Below are 27,654 nucleotides of genomic sequence, written 5' to 3'. Positions count from 1 at the left end.
TTTGCTCCAATTTAAAAGCCATTCAAGATCAACAAAAAAAACTTTGTTGATCAAAAGAGGAGTTTCAGGGAATTTGAAATTGGAGACCATGTTTATGTGAGGGTACGGCCAAATAAAAGTACATTACAATGGGATGGGTGTGCCACATTGGCACCATGATTTTGTGGCCCATTTCAGGTCTCGGCCTGAGTCAGACGAGTGGCCTACCAACTCACCTTACCCATCCATATTCGAGTGCACAACGTCTTTCATGTTTCGGTGTTGAAAATATATGTTTGTGATCCTAAACATATAATTAAATATCAAGAAATACAGGTGAATGATTTTACAATCTGCCAAAAATAAAATATTAATAGCTCAAGGAACTGACTAAATTATTTATTTTTGTAGGTCAAACCAGAAGGTGAGTTCTTGGTTGAACCTCTGGTTATACTCGATCAGAGAGAAGTAACATTGTGGAAACAAGTTATCACCTAGGTTAAAGTGAAATGGCAGCACTTTGGAAGAGAAGAGGCCACATGGGAAGATGAACAGGCCATGAAGGAAGCTTTTCTATGTCTATTTGCAGTAGGAAAACATCGAGATGATGTTTGATTCTAGGAGGGGGAGATGTGATGTCCCTAGAAAAAAACTGTAATAATTTTATTTACTGCAGTAAAAACAAAAGACTGGATTTTTATTATTTTATAACTTTTGAACTATTTAATAAATTTTGTTAATTAAGAATGAGAATTTATTGAGAGTGTTAACAAATATTGTAACTCTCTTTCATATCAAGAAGTTGGGGAATATGTAGTTACCTAACCCTAACTACTTTTCCTGATTATGAATTCGCCAAGAAAGAAATCAAGAAGGTAATGAGAAAGTACCTGAGAGAAGAAATTGGACAGGGAAAAAGAAGAAAATTATGTCGTGCTAGAAGGATAGATGGGAAAAGAGAGCTAATTCTAGTGATGACCAGATAGCTTGGATTACTATGACTATTAAGTCTTGCAAGAGATATAAGTCTTGTGAGCAAGAGCTTGGGGGGAGACTTGGCCTGAAAGAAAGTCTCATGGTTGGGAGGATAATATGTGAAGTAAAAAGAGACTTTGACTAATTTAAGTCTGTTTACAGGTAAGTATCGAGTCCTTTGTTACTTAAGCATTTAACTATGTAAATAGTAACCCTTGTATTAGTGTAATTGGTCTAAGGATGGAATTGCAGTAAAAGAGAACTAGTTGAATTCATGTTTTTTTAAAAGAATAAATATTGTAGAGACTTTTAACTAGAATGTAAAAATATTATGGAAATTATAAACTAAAACTAAGAAATACACTTCCATGTGCTTTTATAGTAGGGAAAAACCTATCACTGCAATAAATATAATGAGTTATGTGACTAGGAATACAAAATACGATACATTCACTATTAAATACCTAGTCAATGAAAGAGTATATTTTCTAAATAAAACAACATACAATGTTAAGGATCTTTAAAATACTTAGCTAGATAGTTGATACATTTACAGTCAAAATTTCGAGACAATTCTACAAAATCGAATAGCTTTGATACTAATATGTACATATATATAGACAGAAATGATCATGTAATTTCAAAGCAACTAACTACTAATAGAAACTCTCGTGGCTCGGCGGGAGTTGTGACAAATTTCTAAGCATAAGGAAATTTACAACTGAAATTACATAACTGATATATAAAGCCCTTCCGGCAGGGTTATTTCGACCGCTATGAAGGTAGGACAAGCGACCAAATATTTACCTGTAAAATATCAATGAGATGAAGCAGTCAAATAGGGTTTAACCCAAGTGGATTTTCCCTTAGGCCAAACCTATATGAAATCCAACAATAAGCTTCGTCTGGTACAGTGAAAGCCCTCTCTTCATGGGTCAAGACCCCAATAAATGAAGATTATATGAAATAAATAATATAGATGAATCTAGAGCCTGAGAATAAGAAATCAAGAACTTCCACCCGGCTAGCTAAAGAGTTAGATAGAAATGATTGAACCAAGAAGAATGAAACCCTCCGAGATAAAACCCTTATCCAAGAATTTGTAAATAGAGGATTTGTAAAGAAAAAATAGTGAAAGTATGAAATAGAAATCAATATCAAATAGAGCATTGAACCATGAGCACCCATACCATAGTAAATATAGAGAATAAAGATGGGGCCCATGATTAATTGCATGAAATGCTCAAGTTAAATACATTTGTGTACCTGTCAAATGGAGGAAAACCCTCCTTAATACAAAATTACAGTAATACCCTACAACAAAGGCAAACCTCCATTGGAGCTCGACTTCATAAATTACACCTGAAGCTTAGTAATGAAATATGCTTGAGAGGTCCATCTTAAACTTAAAACAAAACAAGCATAACCCTCTCTGGTTTACAACACCCAGAAGAGATCAACCTCTTCAAAACCCTTAGAGTCAAAAAGGGACAAGCACATACCTAGAATCCCTACGCAGAATATGACATAGCACCGTGACAATGCATCAGAGGCGGTGCCTTTTTTCATAGTCTAGAGCACTAGTGAATCCTCTGAAGTCACCTGCAACCAAACCCATAACAACATAGACATTATAAGTTGTAAGTAATGATGGATATTCCATAGAAAATATTACTAGATAATTAGTGTATGAGTACCTGTCAGAGATGCACAACGAACTAGGTCCCCCACTAAAACCAAACAAGGAGTATCACTCCACAAATGCAAAGGAATCACTCGAGAATTATGTAAGGGTTCATAAGTTAAGCCAGTCTGCTAAGGCCATCACCGGATTTTTGCGCACCAAAACTCAATAACTGAAATCATAAACTCACACTGGTGATAATCCATGTTGCCAAAAAAAGTTTGCACTGTTGGATGGGAGCGAGACAGTCAAACCGTCAATGAAGCGAGGATGCCAAGGAGGAACGACCATTTGGCACATGGACGGCAGACATGCCGGGAGCTACTCCCACCAATTCTCGGGAGTAAAAAAGGCAATAAGTTAGAATAAATGTAAAGATCTGTTAAATTTATAATATTAATATGTATGGTACAGAGCTAATCTGACATTGATTAATGTGACAGAAATGGATCTCAACCATCGATATTAAGGTTATGATGTTGATAATTAGTCATAGTTTCTAAAAGTGCATATCAATATAGAAATTATTATAGGGTAATGTGGCCAAAGGATTTTTTTTTTAAGTGGATATATGACAAGTGGTATCAGAGTGATCAGGTTACAAAACTGAGGCCTTTGGAAACTAATGTTTAGTAGTTGAGTGATGTTTTTTTGTTTACAGTAAAACAAGTTCAAACAGCTAGCATTAAGAGAATAGGCAACACATCGCATGGAGCCATGCCAGGTCTAGGACCTACAACAATTCTAGAAACTAACCTGGAAGTATGGGTGCAATTGGGGGAGGAACCACACAACACCAATACTACCATTCTGGAAACAGTACAAGAGCAAAAAAGCGAAATGGCATGGTTGAGAGCAGATAATGCAAGGTTGATGCAGGAACAAGAGAAGATTATGAAAATCCTTTCGGATAAACATAACCAGTGTCAACCAATTCCCACCTTGGAATATCAACAAGTGTATAGGGAACAGGAATACTAGACAAAGTATCAAGAGACAAAAGGGGGAGGAGGAGAAAATCAGGAAGAAAAATCTGATAATGCATCAGAACACAAAACACAAAAAAGACAACTGATAGAACTGCAAGGAGAATTCCAGAAAATAAAACCACCCCTCTTTGATTTTTAGAAAGAAGAGGCAGTGGAAGCCTAGCTTATTAATATGAATAAGTACTTCCATATGTATGAATACGACCATAACTTAAAAGCTCGCCTGACCATTTTTCAGCTACAAGGGAAATCCACACTACAGTAGGAGGAGGTAAAGACTGTGTGTGGGGTAAATGAAGAGAGCATTACATGGGAAAAGATCCAGAGATTCTTTAAGGAAATGTATTTAACTGAACGATTCTATGATGAAAAAGAAAATGAGTTTCATGACTTATGATTGGGGCAACTGACCATGGATGAGTTGATCACTAAATTTACATCCGTACTTCGATATGTACCTTACATACGAGAGGAGAAGGTGAAGGTGCAATGATTTATCAGTAGTATACCTTTGTTTATGAAGGAGTGCCTTTAATTAGACAACCCAAAAACCATGGATGATGTTATAAGAAAAGTTGGAATATGTTATCAGCAAAGCTGACAGAAGGGAGATATAGGAAAAAAGTGGATTGATAAAAAGGGGATTAAATTCCTTATTGGCAGCAAGGGAACCAAGTTTGTAATTAATAAAGGAATTCACAAGGGACAGATTAATATAAATGTTAATAGAAACCAGACCAGATTTAGAGTTCCTAATGAATCTAGGACCACTAAACAATGAGGCTGAACAGAAGTTGAAATCACACCAAGACACCCAATACAATGCTTGGGATGTGGAGGACCACACTACATTAAAAATTGTCTCAATTGCAAAGGAAAAGATCAGATCTCGCAGATTTAGGAGGCATCCATTGTAGGAGAAGTAGCTCAGAGCATTCCCAAAATCAATGCTACCCTTCAAGACCACCAGGTAGAGTACCAGCTGACCATGGTGGAATTCGAAGGTAAATTTTTTAACTAAACTATATCTATTTTAATTTACTCGGGAGCTACTTTAATCTATGTTAGCTCTAAGATTGTCGATAAATTTTGTTTGCAAGCTGTCAAATTCAAGAATCCTGGGTTAGTATAGTTAGCCACAAGGACAAAAAGGCGAGTATTGGCTAAAGTCAGTGATTGCATGCTGAAAGTAGCAGATCAATCCCTAAAGGCCGATCTAAACGTGTTCCCCCTAGTATCCTATGATGTCTTATTAGGCATGGACTCAGTGGAAAGACATTTTTCCCTTATAAACTGTAAAACTAAAACCATTTACTATATAGCTAAGGAAGAAAAAAGGTAGGAAATGCAAGGTATTTTAAGGGAATTAAAACTAAGACCGATAACCACTTCACTATTGGCAAAATGTATTAGAAACGGATGTCAAATTTATGAAATTTAGGTAGGATTTTCCAACTCAAAGGAAAAGAAAAATTATTTAGGAAATATACATGTAATATAGAATTTTCCTAATGTATTTCCTCAGGAAATTCTAGAACTCCCTCCAAAAAGAGATATAGATCTCACCATCGAATTGGTACTAGGAGCAACTCCGGTGTCCCGAGCTCTGTACTGTATGAGCATTCCAGAGTTGACAGAATTAAAAATGAAACTAAAAGAATTGTTGGAAAAGAATTACATCTGTCCTAGTGAATCACAATGGGGAGCCCCAGTGCTATTCGTTAAAAAGAAATATGGAACTCTATGCATGTGTATGGATTATCACCAGCTAAATGAGCTGAATATTAAAAATAAATAGCCCTTACCCCGCATTAATGAACTATTTGACCAAGTGAAGGGAGTGACAATGTTCTTAATGATTGAACTACGTTCAAGGTACCATCATATCAAAATAAAAGAAGAAGATATAGCAAAAACAATATTCAAAACTTGTTATGGGCATTACGAGTGCGTGGTCTTACCCTTTGGGCTGACCAATGCTCTCGCAAACTTTATGTGTCTTATGAACATTATATTCCATCAATATTTGGACAAATTTATGTTAATTTTTATTGACGATATACTTATTTATTCCTGTAGTATGTAAGAACATAAAGAGAATCTCATAATAGTACTGCAGACTCTTAAAGAACACCCGTTGTCTGATAAATACAACAAGTGTGATTTCTTTAACGAACATATTCAATATCTAGGCCACATCATTACTAGGAATGGAATCACGATGGACCCAGAAAAGATAAAGATGATAACAGAGTGGTTTGGGCCAAAGGATGTAGCATATATAAGATCATTTATGGCTCTAGTTGGGTATTACAAGAGATTTTTTGAACGTTTTTCCAGAGTAGTATACCCCATTACCTCCCTACAGAGGAAAGGAAAAGCCTTCAATTGGACAACAGAATGCTAGAGAAGATTTGACCAGCTTAAGCATTTAGTAACCACTGCACCTATTCTGAGCATTGTAGATCCAAATAAAGATTATGTAGTCTACACTTATGCTAGCAAAGAATGAGTGGGTAGTGTCTTAATGCAAGAAGGCAAAGTGATTTCCTATGAGTCTAGGTAAATCAAGGATTATGAACAAAAGTATTCCACCTATGATATAGAGTTGACAATTGTCATTCATGCGCTAAAAATGTGGCCACATTATTTGATGGGAAATAAATTTCTCCTAATGACTAATCATCACAGATTAACTAACTACTTTAAACATCCCACTCTGAATGCCATACAAGCCATATGTATTGACTTCTTAAGTGGTTTTGATTTTGAGATCAAACACTTGAAGGGTAAGGAGAATCAGGTCACAGATGCTTTGAGTCGAAAGTTACATTGCATTTATGAAATCTATTACAGTGAGATACAGACCACCTTCCAAGAATTAATCAAGGAAGTAGCTAAACAAGATCTAGAATATCAGTCCTTATGACAGCAAGAAAAGGCCTTGAACAACCATAAAAAACAGATGGGATACGAGATAAAACATGAAGGCTTGCTAATTTACAAAGGAAGATTGTGTGTGCCTAACCAAAATAATATTAAAGACTTAATATTAGATGAATATCATAAAATCCCCTATGTAGGCCACCCTGGACACTAAAAGCTTATTACAACACTTATCAAGGAATACTTCTAGCCTAGCATGAAGAAGGATGTAGCAGAGTATCTAACACACTGCCTAGAATATCAGAAAATGAAAACAAAACATCAACATCCAACTAGATTATTGCATCCACTACCAATTCTGGAATGGAAGTGGGAGACCATTTCCATTGACTTCATCACAGGATTACCCAGGTCCAAAAATCAAAACGACTCGATCATCATGGTAGTGGGTAAGTTGAGCAAGTCTACTCATTTCATACCCATGCAATGAACCAACAAGGTTGTGCAGATCACCAATATATTCATGTAAAACATTTTACGGTTACATTGACTACCAAATTCTATAATCTCTGATCATGATGTAAAATTTACATTAGCCTTCTAGAAATCCTTATTTGAAGGATTGGGCACACAGCTAAATTTTAGCACCAGATACCACACTCAAATGGATGGGCAAACTGAATGGGTAAATTAGGTATTGGAGGACATGTTCTGAACTTATGTTATGTAGCAACCTTCTAAATGTGAAGATTACCTGTACTTGGTAGAATTTTCCTACAGCAATGGCTGAGACACATCTTTGCAAATGAGCCCATTTGAAGTTCTGTATGGATGCAAGTGTCGAACCCCTTCCATTTGGGGAGGACAGGAAGATAAATTGATGCTGGGACCTAAGATGCTAAAAGAAATGGAGGAACTAGTCAAAAATGTTCTCTCCAATTTAAATGTCACTCAAGATCGACAAAAGAACTTTGTTGATCGAAAGAGGAGCTTTAGGGAATTTCAAATTGGAGACCATGTTTATCTTAGGGTATGGCCAAAAAAGTGCATTACAATGGGATGGGGGTGCCAAATTGGCACTTACCAATTTGCCTTACCCAACCATATTAGAGTGTACAACGTATTTCATGTTTTGGTGTTGAAAACATATGTTTATGATCCTAAATAGATAATTAATTGACAAGACATACAGGTAAATTATTTTACAATCTGCCAAAAATAAAATATTAATAGCTCAAGGAACTGACTAAAGTCTTTCTTTTTGTAGGTCGAACTGGAAGGCGAGTTCTTGGTCGAACCTCTGGTTATACTTTATCAAAGAGAAGTAACGTTGTGGAAACGAGTTATCACCCAGGTTAAAGTGCAATGGAAGCACTTTGGGCAGGAAGAGGCCACCTGGGAAAATGAGCAGGTCATGAAGGAAGATTTTCTGGGTTCGTTTGCAGCAGGACAACATTAGGATGATGTTTGATTTTATGAGGGGGAGATCCTAGGAAAAAAACTATAATAATTTTATTTACTGCAGTAAAAGAAAAAGACTAGATTTTTATTATTTTATAACATTTCAACCACTTATTAAATTTTGTTAATTAAGAATGAGAATTTATTGAGAGTGTCAACAAATATTGTAACTCTCTTTCATATCAAGAAGTCAGGGAATAGGTAGTTACCTAACCCTAGCTACTTTTCCTGATTATGAATTCTCCATGAAAGAAATCAAGAGGGTAATGAGAAAGTACTTGAGAGAAGAACTTGGAGTGGGAAAAAGAAGGAAATTCTATTGTGCTAGAATGAAAAACAAGAAAAGAGAGCTAAGTCTGGTGATGGCCAGATAGCTTGGGTTACTGTGACTGTTAAGTCTTGCAAGAGACATTAGTCTTGTGAGTAAGAGCTCAAGGGCTGACTTGGCTTAAAAGCAAGTCTCATGGTTGGGAAGATAGATATGTAAAGTAAAAATATACCTTGACTGATTTAAGTCTGTTTACAGGTAAGTATTGAGTCCTTTGTTACTTAAGCATTTAACTGTGTAAATAGTAACCCTTGTATTAGTGTAATTGGTCTAAGGACGGAATTGTAGTAAGTAAAGAAATGCAACAGTAAAAGAGAACTAGTTGAATTCGTGATGTTTTAAAAGAAGAAAGACTGTAGAGACTTTTAACTAGAATGCAACAGTATTATGGAAATTATAAACTAAAATTGAGAAATACAATTCCATGTGCTTTTACAGTAGGGAAAAACATGTCATTGTGATAAATATAATGATTTCTGTGACTATGAATATAAAATATGATATAGACATGGTTAAATACCTAGTCAGTGAAAGTCTATATTTTCTAAATAAAACAACATACAACGTCAAGGATCTTTAAAAGACTTAGCTAGATAGCTTATACATTTACAGTCAGAATTTCGGGACAATTCTAGAAAATTAAATAGCTTTGATGCTAATATGTACACATATACAGACCTAAATGATCATTTAATTTCAAAGTGACTGATTGCTAATAGAAACCCTTGCAACTGCACCGAGAGTTTCCACAAATTTCTAAGCACAAGCATGTTTACAACTAAAATTACATAACTGATATATAGACTCCTTCTGGCATAGTTTTCTTGACCGCACTGAAGGTAGGACAAGCAACCAAAGATTTCCTTGTAAAATATCAATGAGATGAAGAAGTTGGACAGGGTTTTGCCCAAGGGGATTTTCCCTTTGGCCCAACCTATATGAAAACCAACTGTAAGCTCTGTCGAGTACAACAAAAGCCCTCTCTTCATGGGTCAAGAACCCGATAAACAAATATTCTCTGAAATAAATAATATAGAAGAATCTAGGGCCCAAGAATAAGAAATCAAGAACTTCCACCCAGCTAGCTAAAGAGTTAGATAACAATAACCGAACCAAGAATAATGAAAACCTCTAGGATAAAACCCTTATCCAGGAATTTGTAAACAGAGCATTCATAAAGGAAAAATAGTGAAAGTATGAAATAGAAATCAATATTGAATTGAGCATTGAACCATAAGCATCCAGACCATAGCAAATATAGAGACTAGAGATGTGGCACATGATTAATTGCATGAAACACTCAAGTTAAATACATTTGTGTATCTATCAAATGGAGGAAAGCCCTCTTTAATACAAAATTATAGTAATACCCTACAACAAAGGCAAACCACCATTGGAGATTGACTTCATAAATTACACTTGAAGCTTAGTAGTGAAATACGCTCGAAAGGTCCATCTTAAACTTAAGAAAAAACCAGCATAACCCTCTCTGGTTTATAGCACCCAGAAGAGATCGACCTCTTTAGGACCATTAGAGTTGAAAAGGGACAAGCACATACCCGGAACCCCTGTGCAAAATATGACATAGCACCGTGACAATGCATCAAAGGCGGTGCCTTGTTTCAAAGTTCGAAGTACCAGTGAATCCTCCAAAGTCACCTGCAACCAAACCCATAACAACGCAAACATTAGAAGCCGTAAGTAAAGATGAATATTCCATAGAAAATCTTACCAGACAATTAACGTATGAGTACCTTTCAGAGGTGCGTGATGGACTAGGTCCCCCACTAAAACCAAACTAGGAGTATCACTCCATAGCTGGAAAGGAATCGCTCGGGAAGCCTCTAAGGGTTCATAAGTTAAACCAGTCCATCTACACCATCACCAAATTTTTGCGCACCAAAACTCAATAGGTGAAATTGTAAACTCACATTGTGGATAACCCAAGCTACAAGGAACAGTTTCCACCATCAGATGGGAGCAAGATAGTCGAATCGTCGATGAAGCGAGGATGTCGAGGAGGAACAGCCATCTAGCAGGTGGACAACAGAGATGTCAAGAGCTACTCCCACCAAGGTTGAAGAGTACCAAAGGCAATAAGTTAGAATAAATGTAAAGATATTCAGATTTATAATAGTAATATGTATAGTATAGAGTTAATCTAACATCGATTAATGTGATTGACATGGAACTCAACAATCGATATTAAGGCTATGATGTTGATAAATTCTTAGTTTATAGAAGTGCATTCAAATATTTATTCAATGTTTAAAATGATTGTCATGGCTTATATATATATATATATAAAGTGCAATGAATATAAGAAATTATTGGGTTCCATATCATTATAAAAATTACTTTAGGGTAATGTAGCCAAATTTTTGTTTTTTTTTTTTTTTTTTAAGTGGATATATGACAGTACAATTCCCATGATAGTTTTCGTTGTTTCTGGATGAAGAAGAAGAAAAAATACTTTTTTAAACTGTATTTTTGACATGTATCCTTATAGGATTCATCAAATGTCAAATGTAAGCACCCACTTAAAGTGAAATTTAACTCTACATCCAACAAGTGTCCTCTTGCACATTTAGAATACACATATATAAAAAAAATTGAAAATGTGTGAAAAACATGTTCTCTAATTTTAATTTTATTCTACCTCCAATGAGTATCCACTTTGTGTACTTTTGATAGTCCCAAATTGAAAACAATTAAAATACATTAAAAAATCAAAGTTTCACAGTAACATAAAATATGTTTTTCATGTATTTTTACTTTTCTTAATTTGAATTTTCTCTGAAACATAAAGACTAGATACTCATTGGATGCATAATTAAAAATTATACATCTAATATATATTTAGCATTAATATTTAAATAAACCGATAAAAAATTATCAAAAAAATATAATTAAAAAAGATATTAAACTTCACGATTGTTAATTAACTATTTTATTTTCTACGAATCTCATTTTAGAGCTCAAAATTCTCATTTTTTTAGAGCTTTCAATTCATTTCAATTCATTCAACTTGCCACTATAATTATTTTTATAAATAAAACATATAATCCTATTTACTAGAATAAAATTTCAGAAAATGAAGCGTATTTAGCATAAGATTTGGTATAATATCCACTCCAAAGTGTTTTCTAAATCTCAACTTACCTGACTTAGTGTTAAAAGTTATTTCATTTATCAGTCCTTACCTCACTTAACTATCTATTTTGTTATTATTTTAACCCGAGAACCATTCGATATTATAGGAAAAATTATCATGAATAAAAAATATTCATACTTTTAGAGAATCATATAATTTATTTTCCATAATTAATTAGCGGTGGCAAATAAATTTCTAAAAAATATAAATATTTTTTCTTTAAAATCATATAATTTGCTTTTTATAATTATATTATTTGATTTATCTATTTTGGAATAAGGTTTTACAATTTAAATTTACTTTTCAAAAATTAGGTGGATGATAGAGATCTAATCCTCATAGAATATTTTATGATATTCTTAATAGTATATACAAATCAAAGATTGAGATATATCTCTAAAGTAGTCATGTCAATTTTTTTTGGTAACTAGAGGAATAGACAACTAAGACGAGCTCATATTAATGTGATACGAGGTCGCTTCTAATCCCTAACTCTATACCTATGTGTCTAATAAATATCGTATTAATGTGACACGGGGTCGATTTCAATCACTAACTCTATACTTCTCTGTCTAAGAAATGTTTTCCTCTCGGTAGACTAGGTTACTTTCGAGTGATCTGAACCTTTGATGTAACAAACAAACTAACTTATAATTTTTTTGGCATATGGTAATTATAAGCCATGGTATTGGTTCATAATATTGTAACAAAACCTATTTAAAAATTATAAATTTTTATGATAAAGTAAAATTTAATTTTCTTGATTAAAAATATCGTTTACGTTTTTTTATATATAGTTATATTTATTTTATATATACAGTTTTTAAATAATAATAATAATAATAATTTTAAATAAAATTCCAATTTAATTATTTTTTATATGATTTTATTAATTTTAACAATTTAAAAATTAAAATGAAACGTGTTTTTGATAAAAATAATAATAATTATTCATTATTTTTTTCTATATCTCATTTTAGGTAACCAACAAATATTTAATTAATTTCCTTATTGTTATTAGTTTTACTTTTCCCCCTTTCTTTATCAAAAATATTACTATAAAAAGAGTATATATATTCCTTAAATTTTACCAAGTTGCAAAGATAATAAAGGAAAACATATTTATATAATGTTTTTTCATTAATCACTATTAATTCACAAATTATAAAAACATAATCTCCAAATATTAATGTTATTATTTTTTTTAAATTTTGCAGAAAAGGTTAGAAATTTTGTTCTAAAAAACATTGCAAAAAAAATATATGTTTGCAAAACCTTTAAAAAACAAACATCTTAGGATGAAAAACAAGAAAAGGAATAAGACAACTTGAATAACGGTTAAATAATCAACATTTCAAAAAAAATTGTGCATACTTAGGGCATAAGAAAATTTCAAGTGTCAAAAATATGCCTTAAAAAATGTTGATGCTTTTGAAAATTTGCATGAAAATCACGAGCATTTAAAAAAAAAAACCACACTTAATACATTACAAAGTCTAAAGTGTAAAAAATAAGCTCTCTAGAAAAAAGGGTTGATGTTGTATCAACACTTTCCAAAATCAACATGAAAAGCACTAATGTTTAAAAAAATGTTCATACTTGATGCATAATAAAATTTAAAGTGTAAAAAATATGCTAAAAAAATGTATTTTAAATAAGCACTTTTCAAAATTGGATTATTTTTTACTACCTCAAAAAGACGAGTACTCAATATAGTTTCCATTTGACAATTTTGATTGTTTTTTAAATGTCCTTTTAAATTATATTTTTGAAATATTTCTTTATAAGTTTCCTCAAATCTCAATTATAAACACTCCTCAAATCTCAATTATAAACACTCACTTATGAAATTTAACTCTACATTCAACAAATATCTTCTTTGCACACTCTTGAATACACCCATACAAAAAAATACGTATAAAAACATGTTCTCTACAATTTTAATTTTATTCTACTCCACTAGCCACTTTGTGTATTTTTAATAATCCCAAATTGAAAAAAATTAAAATACATTTAAAAAAAAAATCAAAACTTCATAGATTTTCACGTTAACCCGAAATATATTTTTCGCGTATTTTCACTTTTCTTAATACGAATCTTCTCAAAAGAATAGAGACGAGGTACTCATTGAATACATAATTAAATTATGTAGCCCAGGGATATTTAGCATTAATATTTAAATAAACCAATAAAAATATTATCGAAAAATATAATTTAAGAAAAAAAAAAACTTCACACCTCTTAATTAATTATTTTAATTATTATTTTATTTTCTAGAAGCTCATTTTAGAGCTCAATTTTTAAGAGCTTTCAATCCATTCAACTAAACACTATAAATATTTTTAAAATAAAACATAGAATCTTATTTACTAGAATAAAGTTTTGGAAAATGAAACGTATTTAGCATAAGATTTGGTATAATATTCTTTCGAAAGTGTTTTTCAAATCTCAATCTATTTGACCTAATGTTAAAAGTTATTTCATTTATCATTGTCTTTATCTCACTTATCTATTTAAAATGTTATTATTTGAACCCGAGAACTGTTGGAGTTAATGCTTACATCTTATATTTGACATGTTGGTTTGAGATAGTTGATAAATTCTCTCAACCTCTCTTTCTAAATTAGGAATAAGTTAGATCTGAGGAACTCTATATATTAGAGTAATCATTGAATGTAAAATGTGTGCATGTGTGTGTTGAGCGTATACACCTTTGTGTGAAATATATGAGTGCTTTCAACCATTTTTAACATGGTATTAGAGCTCAATGTTGGAGTTGAATTTTCCTGAATGTGGATGAGGTTTTTGAGTGAAAATTTGTCATTGAACATGCTACAAGATTAAGATCTGATGAGAGCCATGAACATGAGAATCCATTGTACTGGAGGAAAAGAAAGACCCTTTCTATAGCATAGCTAGATCAATTATGAAGAATGTGGGTAAAGTGACAAAGAGTGAATGGATATGCTAATTCAAACAATTGTTGCCTATGTGTGAATTAGATCTACTGATTCAAACAACAAGTCCCTCCATGAGAAGTAACAAAGGGGCACCTTACGAATGGAAATCCATTCTCTATGCACTATCTTGCTGAAGGACTCAGAGACGTCATCGTAACCATTATGCTAGACAACGTAGGGATTTCATAAACTCCTTCTGGAAGTCTATGTCTATAATTTTTTTCTCCCTTGTTTTAAATGAACTATCATTTCAAATGGGATTGAAGGAGCTTTTTGTCATCTATAGGAGATTGGAGGCAAAGATTGGAGGCTGCATTGGAGTCTAATGCATTGTGGAGGCTGTCATGGAGCATCGTGGTCGTCATCCGAGACGCGGAGCTACAGAGTTTATTTGGCCATAGAAGCAGAGTTTATTTGATATCAAATCTATGCGCTAGCCTGCTTTGAGTCAAGGCGTTGAATCGTTGAAGCGTGATGCGACGAGCCTACTGTTATCTAGCATGTGTTCAAGGTTCATTTATCTAAAGCAGTGGAGTCGTTCCATAAGTGGGAACCTCTGTATTAAACGGTTTGACATCAACGTGTGTGAGAGAGGCTCAACTCTTGACCTTAGCGTGGATTCAAGCACGTGATATTTGTTGTGGTCTCGTTGTTGACAATGTAATAAGTGGGTGATTTCTTTAATATACATAGAACTAATTATTCTTGATAATTATATGTAGAACCACTATTTTAGAGCAATAAATATGTTCATTATCATAGTGGGAGAGATTTGCAGTCAAAATGTTTGTCTACATATAAGAGACCCTGAGACCCTCTTGCATATGAGGAAGTGTGATTGTATGTGCGTTATGTGTGGAAAATTAGGCATACAACATGGAATTGCAGAAGTCATGTTAGTGATCTGTTAAAAGGTAAAGAATCAGTGAATATAGACACAAATGAATATCCATTGAATTTTGATGATGAATTCAATGACGAATTTGAACCTCTTAAACTTTTTTAAAACAACTCAATGAAAAGTCTCAACATGGATGGTTGTCCAGATAGTACGGAAATTGTGGATCTAGGGAATGATCCCTCATTCATTGAAGACGTGGGAGTGGTATTCTAATGAGGTTATGTGATGGCTTGGGAAGTTGTTAGGTAATTGACTCCGGGAGGTCCTTGATTCTGGAGTCGAACTCGGCAAACCCATTTGCTGACTACACCTTTACGAGGGTTATGAGGCAACTTGATGGAGTTTATACTGATAAGTTGTAAAACAATTAAAGAATGATTGTGTATTTTGTTGTTTGTGGATGATTTCAATAAATTTATGTAATGTAAGCATTAGGAGGGCATGTTGGAGTTAATGCTTACATACTATATTTGAGATGTTGGTTTGAGATGGTTGAGAAATTCTCTCAACCTCTCCTTCTAAATTAGGAATAAGTTAGATATGAGAAACTCTATATATTAGAGTAATCTCTGAATGTAAAATGTGTGTGTGTTGAGCGCATACACCTTTGTATGAAATATATGAGTGCTTTCAGCCATTTTTAACAAGAACCATTCGATATTATAGGAAAAATTGTCGTGAATAAAAATTATTCATATTTTTAGATTATCATATAATTTATTTTCCATAATTAATAGGAAAATTTGTCATGGATAAAAATTATTCATATTTTTAGAAAATCATATAATTTATTTTCCATAATTAATGGAGGGTTTCAAATAAATTTAAAAAAAAAAAATTACATTTTTAGAAAATCATATAATTTATTTTTTATAATTACATTATTTGATATATTTATTTTGGAATAAGGCTACAAAATTTTAATTTACTTTTCAATAACTAGGTGGATGATAGAGATCTAATTTTCATAGTATATTTTATAATATTCTTAAAATTACATACAAATCAAAGATTGAGATATATTTCTAAAGTAGTTAAGTCAATTTTTTTTTTAATAAGAGGAATAGAGAGTTGAGACGAGCTCATATTCATATGACACGAGGTCGATTCCAATCCCTAACTACGTATTCATGTGACTCTAGGTTGATTTCAATCCGTAACTCTATAACTCTGTGTCTACTAAATGTTCTCCTCTCTGTAGACTGCGTTACTTTCGAGTGATTTGAATCTTGGATTTCTTAATTGTGAAGTGAGGTGTATTAGACAAAATGAGTTATACTTTTTTTGGCATATACTAATGATAAACCATGGTATTAGTCCATAATACCATAATATTGTAACAAAACCTATTTATAAATTAAAAATCTTATAATAAAGTGACATTTAATTTTCATAGTTAAAAATATTATTTTATATTTTATTTTAAAATATATTTATATTTATTTTATATATAATTTTTTACTTCAATAATAATAATCTTAATTTTAAATAAAACTCTAATTTTATTATTTATTAGCTTTAACCATTTAAAAAGTACAATAGAATGTGATAATACTAATAATTTATTCATTGTTTTTTTCTATATCTCATTTTAAGTAACCAACATATATTTAATTAATTTCCTTACCTTTATTTGTTTTCCTCTTGCCATTTTCTATCATAAATATTACTATAAACATAGTATATATATTCCTAAATTATTTACCAATTTGCAAATATAATAAACGAGAACATATTCGTATAATTTTTTCCCATTAAACACTATTAATTAACACACTACTTCACACAAAATTAACTAATTAATTATGTATATAAATGATAAACATTTTATACATATTCCTAAAGTTTTATACCAATTTGCAAATATAATAAACGAAAACATATTCATATAACTGTATTCCCATTAATCACGATTAATGAACACATTGGATTAATGTAATTTTTTTATAATTAAAATTTAATTTAATATCAAATAAATATATTTAATATATATATCATTTTTACAACAAGAAATTTAGGGAAGCGATAATAGAAATGATGTTGGAAATTAAGTAAAAGCTGGATTCGAGCCCTCTCATCATGACTTCTCCTCTTGTTTTTTCTCTTTTCTCCCTCCCTCTCCTCTTAATTTTCTTCTTTCCTCGTCTACTCGTATCCCCTATTATCCTCTTTAATTATTTTTATCTTCATTCATCTAATTTGATTAGCTTATTATTCTCCCTTTTTTTTTATTTTTATTTTATTTTATTTTATGCTGAATAATATTCTTACCTATTAATATTGCAGCTAATCTTTAGGGTTATCTCTTCTTTCATCCTATTTAAAGACAAGTTTTCTTCCAATTAGGAATAATCATATTAAATAGACAACATTAATAAATTATTCTTATTAGTCAAATTGATAATATTAATAAATTTATCACTAAAATATAATGAAATAATTTTTGTTTTAATATTTATTTAATTATTTATAAATTTATTTATTTTTAATTATTGTTAGAATATATTTTTGATTTTGGATTATTCCTAACAACTAGTTTTCAACCGAATTTATTTTAATAAGTAAAATTATATTATATAAATTAACTATTACCATATAAATTGTTATCATTAAATTATTATTTTATAATATCAAAATTAAATAATTAATTATCACATAACAACTAGTTTTTAACTAAATTTTGAATTATTAAACAGATAATCCCTTACCACTTTTTCTTAAAATAATATTTTACCAATGGCTAACTCTGGGCAATGATGCATCCATGCTATTTATTCCTTTAGATCGATTGATTTCTCACCTTGTCCTGAGGATGAACCACATTAGTTGGTTCAAAACGTCGACAAAATCCTAACAATGTGATTTTCTTTTATTTTCGTAGATATTATTTAAATTAAAAACATTTTTATTGTGAATAAAAAATAAAATTGTTTATAATAATATATAATTATTATATAATGGAATAACATAATAGTTAAGATATTTTGATTAAAATTTGATTTTTACTTAGGTTAAATTTATAAATAACATATTATTATTTTGTTAGCTATTTTTTTAAATCTAGATACCTTATTTAGTGTATTAGCCTACTGAAATTAACACAGGCAACTTTATTAACAAAACATTTTCTCGAAGTATGATCTCATTTGAGGAGGAAGCGGCTAGGGTTCGACTGCTAGGGTTCTGACCACAACTCAGATGGCGCAGTCTTCACAGATCAGGTTACCATCTCGAGCCTGACCTCTAGCTCTGATTCGACTAAGCAATTCAGGGTTCTATCGCAGGACAATGGACTCACCCCAGGGGGGTCGTCAACGCCCTCCCCCAAAGGAAACACCTCGCAGCAAGGACCTGAACGGACGATTGTGTTTGGCTCTGTTGATGAGGAAGTGATCAACAAGGAGAACCTGCAACAATACAGGCACAATGAGATAGGCAGTCAAGGAGACAAGACTGGCATCACGCCCGGAAGAAAGGACAAACTAGAGGAAGTTTCGAAGGTCTCTTCCACTACATGCAAACCAATAGCTATCGAACGGCCTAGAATAGAGCTGTCGGGACAGAATATTGATGAGAGAACCCGATACATGAGGGATCATGTCCTCATCGGGAAATTTATAGGGTTCTGGCCGACAGAAAAAGCCCTATATGGTTGGATTGCAGTGAAGTGGAAACCCAAAGGAGATGTGACTCTGCAGCTAGGACCGAAAGGATTCTTTACTGCGATTTTCTTTTGCCTTGAGGACAAATACAAAATCGTTATCTTTCAACTCAGCTGGTCTGTATTTAAGGGAATGGATAGCAAGATTTAATCCGGACAAGGAAGACCTCACCTGGGCGCCAGTCTGGATCAGAATGTACTCACTTCTAGATGAATACTGGGATGAAGATATTCTCAAAGACATTGGAAATGGATTAGGGTAATAGATAAAAGCAGCAGAAGAAACAAAAATGCATAGATACACTTCCTATGCTCACATCTGCGTCTTTATGCGCTTGGACAAAGCCCTGCCAGAATCAGTAAGTCTCTCTCATCGTGACAATGAATGGATTCAACCCTTGGATTATGAACATGTCCCTTTTCGATGCCGAAAATGCCACGCTCTCGGGCATCTATTCAGGGACTGTCCCCTAAATGCCAAAGCTAATGCTCCTGAACCCTATGACTCCTTGACCCATGATGGCTTCACCAAAGCTCCTAGCCGCAAGCGAGCACGCAAAAAACGTTCAACCAGGAAAAGGCCCCAGCAAGACAACGCCCCCAGCCCTGCTTTGAGGAATAGCTTTGAAATTCTAGCTCAGACCTTGGAAGAGCAAATCCCGTTCTCCAAGCCCAGCTCCGCACCCCCTTCCTCCTCCTCCCAGCCTCCTCTTTCAGCCTCCCCCTCTGATCATCAAACCCCCAAAGTTACACTGGCGAACCCCAAGGAAGGTCGAAAGGAACCGGCAGAAAAAGACAATGAAATGGACGTAGATGGAACTCCAGACCCCCTCCAAAGCTTAGATATTTCCACTGAAGGAAATAGCCAGGTGCAACAGATGGATGAAGAACCAGAAAGTATAGATCTGCACGGACTAGACATTTTAGAACTAGAAGTAGCATGCAAAAAGAAGGCTTTCGACAGTATCCCAGAGCTTCAGCTCAACAAACTGGAAGTGGTCATCTCAAGGGCTTATCAGCAGCAACAGCTAGGCATCCAGCCAGGAAGTCTATGGGATGGAGGCCTTCCCCCAAAAGACTCCAAAAAGAGGGGAAGAAAAATTGATCTCCAGTGAACAATAGCGGTAGGGAAAACCCTGGTGGACTCAAGCAGGTATGCTAAATTGACGAAGTACTATAAACCCTCTATTAATATTGAATCATGAAGCTCATCTCATGGAACCTAAGGGGGCTCAACAGCCCAGGAAAAGTTAGAATGCTAAAAAACATGATAAAAATGGAAAAGTCGCAACTATGCTTTCTCCAGGAAACCAAGTGTAACAGCTCTACACTAGGTAGTATCCTCTCTAAAGCATTTCCATGCTATCAATCGGTGGCAGTGGATGCATCTGGAGCATCAGGGGGGATTTTCATTGCATGGAATACACAAGCGCTTACTCTCTCTGATTTCCACGCCTCTCACCATCTCATCCAGGCCGCCTTCCACATTTTAGGTACCAATATTCATGGAAACCTCTCAAAAGTCTATTTCCCACAGGAAGCAGGAAACAAAATTGCTCTTCTCAACACCATAGAAGATCTGAATAACAATAGGAGGCATCCTCTTTGGATTATTGGAGGGGATTTCAACATGATCACTAAGTTGGAGGAAAGGATTGGGGGAAGAAATAGATTGGATCAGGAAAACACCCATTTCAAAGACTTCATCCAGCACACCTCTCTTATTGATTTACATTTTTGCAATGGCATTTTCACCTGGAGCAATCGAAAAGCAGGAAAGCACCAAATCGCTTCCAAACTAGATCGTTTCCTCATATCATATAATTCGGTTCACTTAGGAGGAGACATCACATCTGCCATTCTTCCCCACTCAGGCTCGAATCACTGGCCAATTGCCCTCCAGTGGCAACGACCAGGCAACTCCATCAGAAGACCCTTTCGCTTTGAAGAATTTTGGCTCACTCATCCATCTTTCAAAGACTTTGTCAAAACAACTTGGACAACCTTCACTCCGCCTGAAGGCTCCAAGATGTTCCAGTTCCAACAGAAACTCAAATATTTAAAAAACCATCTAAAGCGGTGGAACAGTGAGACCTTTGGAGACATCTTCAAGGCACAACATAACTTAAATAAGGAAATGGCGGAACTCCAGCAAAAAATAAGCACAGAGGGTCACACTGAGGGGACCCTGGAGCAGGAGCAGCGCATCCACAACTAGCTGGAGGAGAGGAGAAAGCAGGAGGAGATATATTGGAAGCAAAAGTCCAGGATCAGATGGCTGAAAGAGGGCGAACGAAACACCAAATTCTTCCACCGAACCACGGTTCAACGAAGAATGCACAATAACATCCCTTTCATTCAAAAACAAGGAGGGGCAAAAGCAGAACAGCATGAGGAAATTGAGGAGGAGTTCCTTCATCACTTCAAGCAAGTTCATCTAGAGCCCGATGCAGACAGGCGACCTGCTATAGATAGAATTACACATAATGTGCCAAAGTTAATCATGGAGGAACATAATGAACTTCTCCTCCGCCCTATTCTTACTCAGGAGGTGGATACGGCCATGTCATAGCTCAAGGAAGGAAAAGCCCCTAGCTCGGACGGCTTCACCACTACTTTCTTTCACGCTTTTTGGAAGCTGATAAAAGTGGAGGTATGGCAAGTTGTAGAGGAATCGAGAGCTCTGCATTGGTTGCTTCCCTCACTCAATTCAACTTTCATTGCCCTTATACCAAAAGAGGCAGATTCAATCACCCCGGACAAATTCAGGCCGATTTCTCTTTGCAACATCATATACAAAGTCATCTCCAAAGTAATCACCAACAGGTTAAAGCCCCTCTTGCCACTGCTCATCTCTCCGGAACAATCTGGATATGTGGAAGGGAGACAGATAATGGATGGCATTATCCTCTCGCATGAGATCATACACTCCCTCAAGCAGTCCAAACAGGCAGGTATGATTCTAAAACTTGATCTTTCTAAGGCTTTTGATAAGCTCAGTTGGACCTACATACAGCAAATGCTAATTGCCTTTGGATTCTGCCCCATGTGGATCCGTTGGATCATGAGTCTCATTTCCTCCTCTTTCTTCTCCATTCTCGTGAACGGGATCCCTTCTCGCCCCTTCAAACCATCCCGTGGAATCAAGAAAGGTGATCCCCTCTCCCCCTTCCTCTTTGTTTTAATGGCTGAAGGCTTAGGTCATCACATTAAACAAGCCCTCCTCTCTCAACAGCTCAAAGGTCTCTCCATTCACCACTCCCCAGCTATATCCCATCAGCAGTTTGTTGATGACACCATGCTCTTTGGCTACCCTTCAGTCCAGGAAGCCTCCTGCTTTAAAGCCCTGCTCAATGACTTCTCTGAAGCCTTCGGAACTAGCATCAACTGCTCCAAATTGTAGATCTTTTTCTTTCACACCCCTTCTGTCGTTAAGACTGCTGTTTCTCGAATCTTGGGATTCCCCATTGCATCTCTCCCCTCTCATTACCTTGGAGCCCCCCTTTCTGCCTCAGCCATCAAGCACTCCTCTTGGCATTCTCTCATTGAGAAGCTCGAATCCCATCTCAACCTCGGGATGCACAGAGCTCTGAACTTGGCCAATCGTGTAGTGCTCATAAAGTCAGTTCTTCAGGCAATGCCGCTATACTTATTCTCAATCCTAGCGGTGCCAAAATGGGTTCTAAAAATAATTAGGGCTCTTTAGCGAGGTTTCCTATGGGGAAACACGACAAAAAATCGTAAATGGGCCCTAGTAAAATGGACCACTTTTTGCATGCCCAAAGAAAAAGGGGGCATTGGCCTCAAAGACCTCGCGCATAGCAACACCATCATGAGTGCAAAAATCTGGTGGCAATGGCTCTCTAACCCTAAAAAAACTTGGGCCACAATCTGGACGGCCAAATACGCCAATCACAGACCCCAGGAAGAGCTCATCAGGTTCACTCCCAATGACAAAGGCTCGCTAATTTGGAATGCGGCCAAACAACACTTCCAGTTGATACAGCAGCATAGTTTCTGGGAAGTAAGAAATGGCAAAACTGCACAATTCTGGGTAGATGCTTGGAACCAAATGCCACAGCTCAGCCGTATTCTTAATCCACCTCCGAACTTCAATGGGGAGGAGCAGCAGCAAAATAATATTCAACATTATTGGACTCAGGAGACAGAGAAAGGCTTCAGGAAATGGAAACAGGGTAACCAGTTAATCACAATTGAAAATCACCAAATCATTGAGGAGTTGGAAAGGGAGCTGTGCAAAAGAAGCATCAGACTTGACGAAGGCAGAGAAATTCTACAATGGGGGTACCAGCCTAAAGGAGCCTTCACCACATCTAAGGCCTATAAAATCATATGCAATAACCCTGCTCCCCCTGACCCAATTTGGAGCAAAATTTGGGGGTTAGGATCTTGGCCCAAAGTCTCCTACTTCCTTTGGTTGGTGGGACATCAGAGAATCCTCACATGGGATAAACTCAGGCGCAGAAATTTTCATGGCCCCTCCATCTGTTTTAACTACAATTCCCATGAGGAAACTCTCCAACACCTCCTGGACTCCTGCCCCTTAGCCAATCAACTATGGGAAAAGGCTACCTTCAAATGTCAAAGAAGATGCAGACTTGAGGGCGACATCACCAACTCTTTACGTCATTGGCAATAGAATCCTTACAAAAGTGAAATTCTCAACCATTTATGGAACATAATCCCCGGGTTCCTCCTATGGAGCATATGGAAGGAAAGGAACAAACGCATATTCAAAGATCAGTGATCTTTGATAGATAGTATCTGGAGTACGCTTTGTGGGAATCTCAAAGAGACGATGTTGCTCCGCTCTTGGACTGAGAAGGACTTTCCGACTCTAGACAATGAGAAATCCATTTTAGAAAACTGGCAAATGCATCTTCCTCAGGGATTTCACAATAGCAGCCCTTCTAATGGCAGCAACCTTAAAAAAATCTCCTGGACTACCCCCCCAAAGCATACCTTCAAGCTCAACTTTGATGGTGCCTCAAAAGGAAATCCTGGAATTGCAGGCTTTGGCGGAATTTTAAGGAATCATGAAGGCACACCCCTGCTGCTCTACTTTGGGAACATTGGGTGGGATACCAATAACTCGGCTGAGTTAGAGGGACTCTGGCAAGGACTCCTTCTCGCATGGAAACACAACTTCCAACCCCTGGAAGTGGAAGGAGACTCTCAAATCCTTATAAATATGGCGAAGCATCTCCTAAATGGATCTCATGCAAGGAAAATAGCTACCAGTTGGAGGCTCGAAGCGAGATTGGAAGCCATAGAACAAGTGCTCCACAGCAACAGGGCCATCACCTTTAATCACATAAAAAGGGAAGGCAACAAGGTCACTGACCTCCTGGCCAATATAGGGGTGGAAAATGAGAATACTCTACTCACAGGAAAACTGGATATCATATCAAATCATGATCAGGCACAGGAATGCACTCGTCTGGTCCAAAGAGATGCGGCTCCCCTGGATGCGGGTGATAGCTGGAATGGGACGCGCATTTAAATGTGGCCACATGCTAGCAAGGATGATTTTAGGGGCGAATGTTCGCCCTTTGGCGAAATTAAGGGGTTTTAAATTTTTAGTGGGCGAATATTTTGTATCATAGTACATTTTTACAAATCACCTCAAATAGCCCACCTTATTTTAAGGGAGAGGGTAAAAAAGGTAAATTTAGCCCTTGAAATTATGACTTACAACCTTCCGTTCGCCCATTTTCAAGAATAGGTTTTATTCAAGTGAATCCATTCGCCCATTTTCAAGAATAGATTTTATTTAAGTGAATCCTATGGGCCAAATACCATATTTATAAAAGAGGCATGGTAAATTAATAAAAATATAAATAAATGAGAGGTATGTTAAATAAATAAAACATTTTTTATATTTACTCCATAAGTCACCTTATATACATGTAAGGGTGTAAACAAATAAAAATATAAGTAAAGTGGAGGTATGGTAAATAAATAAAACATCTTTTTATACTTACTCAAAAGGTATGGTAAATAAATAAAAATATAAATAAACTAGACGTATCATAAATAAATAAAACCTCTTTTTATATTTAGTCCATAACCCTCGTTCTATTTATGAAGGCTCAAGAAAGAGGTTTTATTTAAGTGAATCCTATGGGCCAAATACCATATTTGTAAAAGAGGTATGGTAAATTAATAAAAATATAAATAAACGAGAGGTATGGTAAACAAATAATTTTTTTTTTTACATTTACTCCATAAGTCACCTTATATTTACGAACACTCAAAAAATGGGTTATATTTAGGTTAAACCTATGGCCAAAATACTATGGGACAAATACCATGGACTAGATTGTTATTAATACCATGCAAAAAACCATTATTAACCCTAATATTAGAATTAATAAAAATAAAAATGGCACATGGTATTGACCCATGGTATTCACCAAAATGGCACATGGTATTGACCCATGGTATTCACCTGGAATGTAGCCTATTTAAATGGGGGAATTAAACCAGCATGTAGCCTATGCTAAGATTCACTAGGACTTTACAAAGTTTTATTATTTAGTGAAAGACTCCCAAGATCTTACAAGATTTTATAATTGAGTAAAATATTCGCCATGCCTGGTGAGAGATTCGCCAAAAAATTATATATACATATTATATTATTGATAAAATCGCCTTCCATTTTTCCTATATACCATGGAGATTCGCCCATTTATTATATTTATAAATTTAGGGGGGTTTCTTAAAATTTTCCCTGCATGCTAGCCATGCATCGTCGCAAGGGAAACACATGGGTGCAGGCCTGTCTTTGGTCGTGCGGGAATGAAATGTTTGTTATTTTCCAGAAGCACTTAAATGCTCTGTCTGGCACTTCAGCTCGCATGGAGGTCGCAGTAATGGCAGATGGGTTTCGAGGTGGAGGCAGCTATGTCAAAAGAAATGGTGGGTTGGATCTCACTGCGCCGGTTCATGGTATGTTCATGGTTCTTCCCCAGGGTATGTTTATGCAACCCCTGGAGCTGCGAGCAGCTCCAAGAGGCTATCTTTCCGTCTGGGCCAATTCACCGTCGGTTTGTGGTATCCCAGGGTCTGGTTTGATCCTCAATTTCGCGCTGTGCATTCTCCATTTAGACCCTGCAATTATGGTCAGGCCTTGTTATAGACATTTTTGTGCCTTGCAGCATTGAGCATGAAATGTCAATAATTCAAGGGATCCAAAGTCCCTAAATAAGTTGTTCCTACCCCTAGAGGAACAAGGTCAACCAATGACAGCTTCTCCCAAAAGTTCTCCACCAAAAACCACTCAGAAATGGTCAAATCAGGATCAATTCAAGAGCTCCACTAGCTGTCTGTGCTGAAATGCAAAGTCTGAACTGGCTACCTGCATTGCAACGCAGGTAGAAGCACTACCAGGGTGCGCTGAGCGGGAATTGACAAATGGCAAGTTCATTCAACGAGGTATCAATACCCTGGAAGCTTCCAGAATCTTCCTCAATGACACTTGCCTCAGTGAATTCGACTAATGATGAGTAAGAGGTTCTCAACCTCCAAGTGGAAGCAAGAACCTCCAAGTGGAAACAAGAACTGACAGAGAGAAGCCACAAGTCAAAACATGAGCTGACTCATCCTCTCTGCTCACATCTATAAATGGATCTCTCACCCAGAGGTTCAGGAGGCTGGAATTTGGTATTTGTAGAGAATTGCTGTTGGTTTGAGATTGACATTAGTACATTGGGTGATTTATGCTTTGTTGGAGGAGAGGAAGGGATTCTTTTGCTGGGAGGTAGATGCTGGATCAGGCCTCACTTGGTTGTATCTCCTCTTGAACCTTGTTTATCATATCAATAAAGCTACTTGAGTTTCTCCTATATGCATGTATTTCAATGGTGTTTTGTTGTATTTGCATATTTAGCTTATATCTGATCCTAAACTAGTTATGAATGTGAATCTATATCTTTCGTGTAGTTTTCTTCTCTTGTGATCTTGCAGGAACCGTGTGAAGTTGGACCAGTGAAAGAGCAGGCAGCAGGAAGCGAACGAAAGAGAGAGTGATTGGATCGACAAACTAGTGGAAGACACCGATTAGTTAGATCCTTCTTTCTCCATTTGCATCTCATAAAGAAGAATACTCAGATAGCTTTCCTTGTTTGTTGCTAAGGCACTATCACCTCTTAGAGTGGGATAGGGGCATTCTGTATTGGATACTTTTCCCAACAACAAATTGGCGACTCCGCTGGGGAGAGTATCTTGTTGGTTTACTTGTGTTTCTATTGTTATTCGTTTCATAAACTCAAGAGTGCCGAATCGAACTGCATTTGCTTGCAAATGCAAAGTAGAAGTCAGCTACTCTAGCCCTCTCACTGGGCCTGTTTATGATCTGAGAAGCTGATCCACAAGTGATCTAACAGCCCTTTGTGATAGATCTTAGTCCTATAAATCATCCTCCTAATTGTACCTAATTGATAGCTTTTGTCCGGCCAAAAACTGTAGAAAAACTTGCAAACCACAACCCAGAACCCAGAAACAACTCTCGTTTCTGCTTCAGCGCAGACCCTGTGAAGAGGTTCTGCATTTCAACGCAGGTCCCGTGAAGGCTACCTGCGCTGAATGTCAAAACCTCTGTGTTGAGGGTGCGCTGATCAGTCTTTGCCTTGTGCAGCTGTGGTTCCCTGCTTC

General features: G+C 35.6%; 2 protein-coding genes across 2 annotated transcripts; both read left to right on the top strand.

Moving 5' to 3' along the window:
- The first annotated feature begins 21,934 nt into the window (after positions 1–21,934).
- On the top strand, positions 21,935–22,381 carry LOC149253492 (secreted RxLR effector protein 78-like). Its single transcript, XM_089454512.1, has one exon. The coding sequence runs from the start codon at positions 21,935–21,937 to the stop codon at positions 22,379–22,381; it is 447 nt and encodes a 148-aa protein (XP_089310638.1).
- Positions 22,382–22,810: 429 nt separating this feature from the next.
- LOC149253491 (uncharacterized) lies at positions 22,811–23,638 on the top strand. Its single transcript, XM_089454511.1, has one exon. It carries the CDS (start codon positions 22,811–22,813, stop codon positions 23,636–23,638), a length of 828 nt encoding a protein of 275 aa, XP_089310637.1.
- Positions 23,639–27,654: the final 4,016 nt, after the last annotated feature.

Source organism: Pinus tabuliformis, chromosome 7 (genome assembly GCF_031772625.1).
Source record: "Pinus tabuliformis cultivar Carrire ecotype Pingquan chromosome 7, CPIR1, whole genome shotgun sequence".
NCBI lineage: Eukaryota > Viridiplantae > Streptophyta > Pinopsida > Pinales > Pinaceae > Pinus > Pinus tabuliformis.
The sequence above is the reverse complement of the archived record's forward strand: the minus strand, read 5'-3'. Positions and strand labels throughout refer to the sequence as shown.

Bases quoted from the DNA above. Each gene is read 5' to 3' on its own strand.
- LOC149253492 (XM_089454512.1), top strand. From the start codon at position 21,935: ATGATTCTAAAACTTGATCTTTCTAAGGCTTTTGATAAGCTCAGTTGG.
- LOC149253491 (XM_089454511.1), top strand. From the start codon at position 22,811: ATGAGTGCAAAAATCTGGTGGCAATGGCTCTCTAACCCTAAAAAAACT.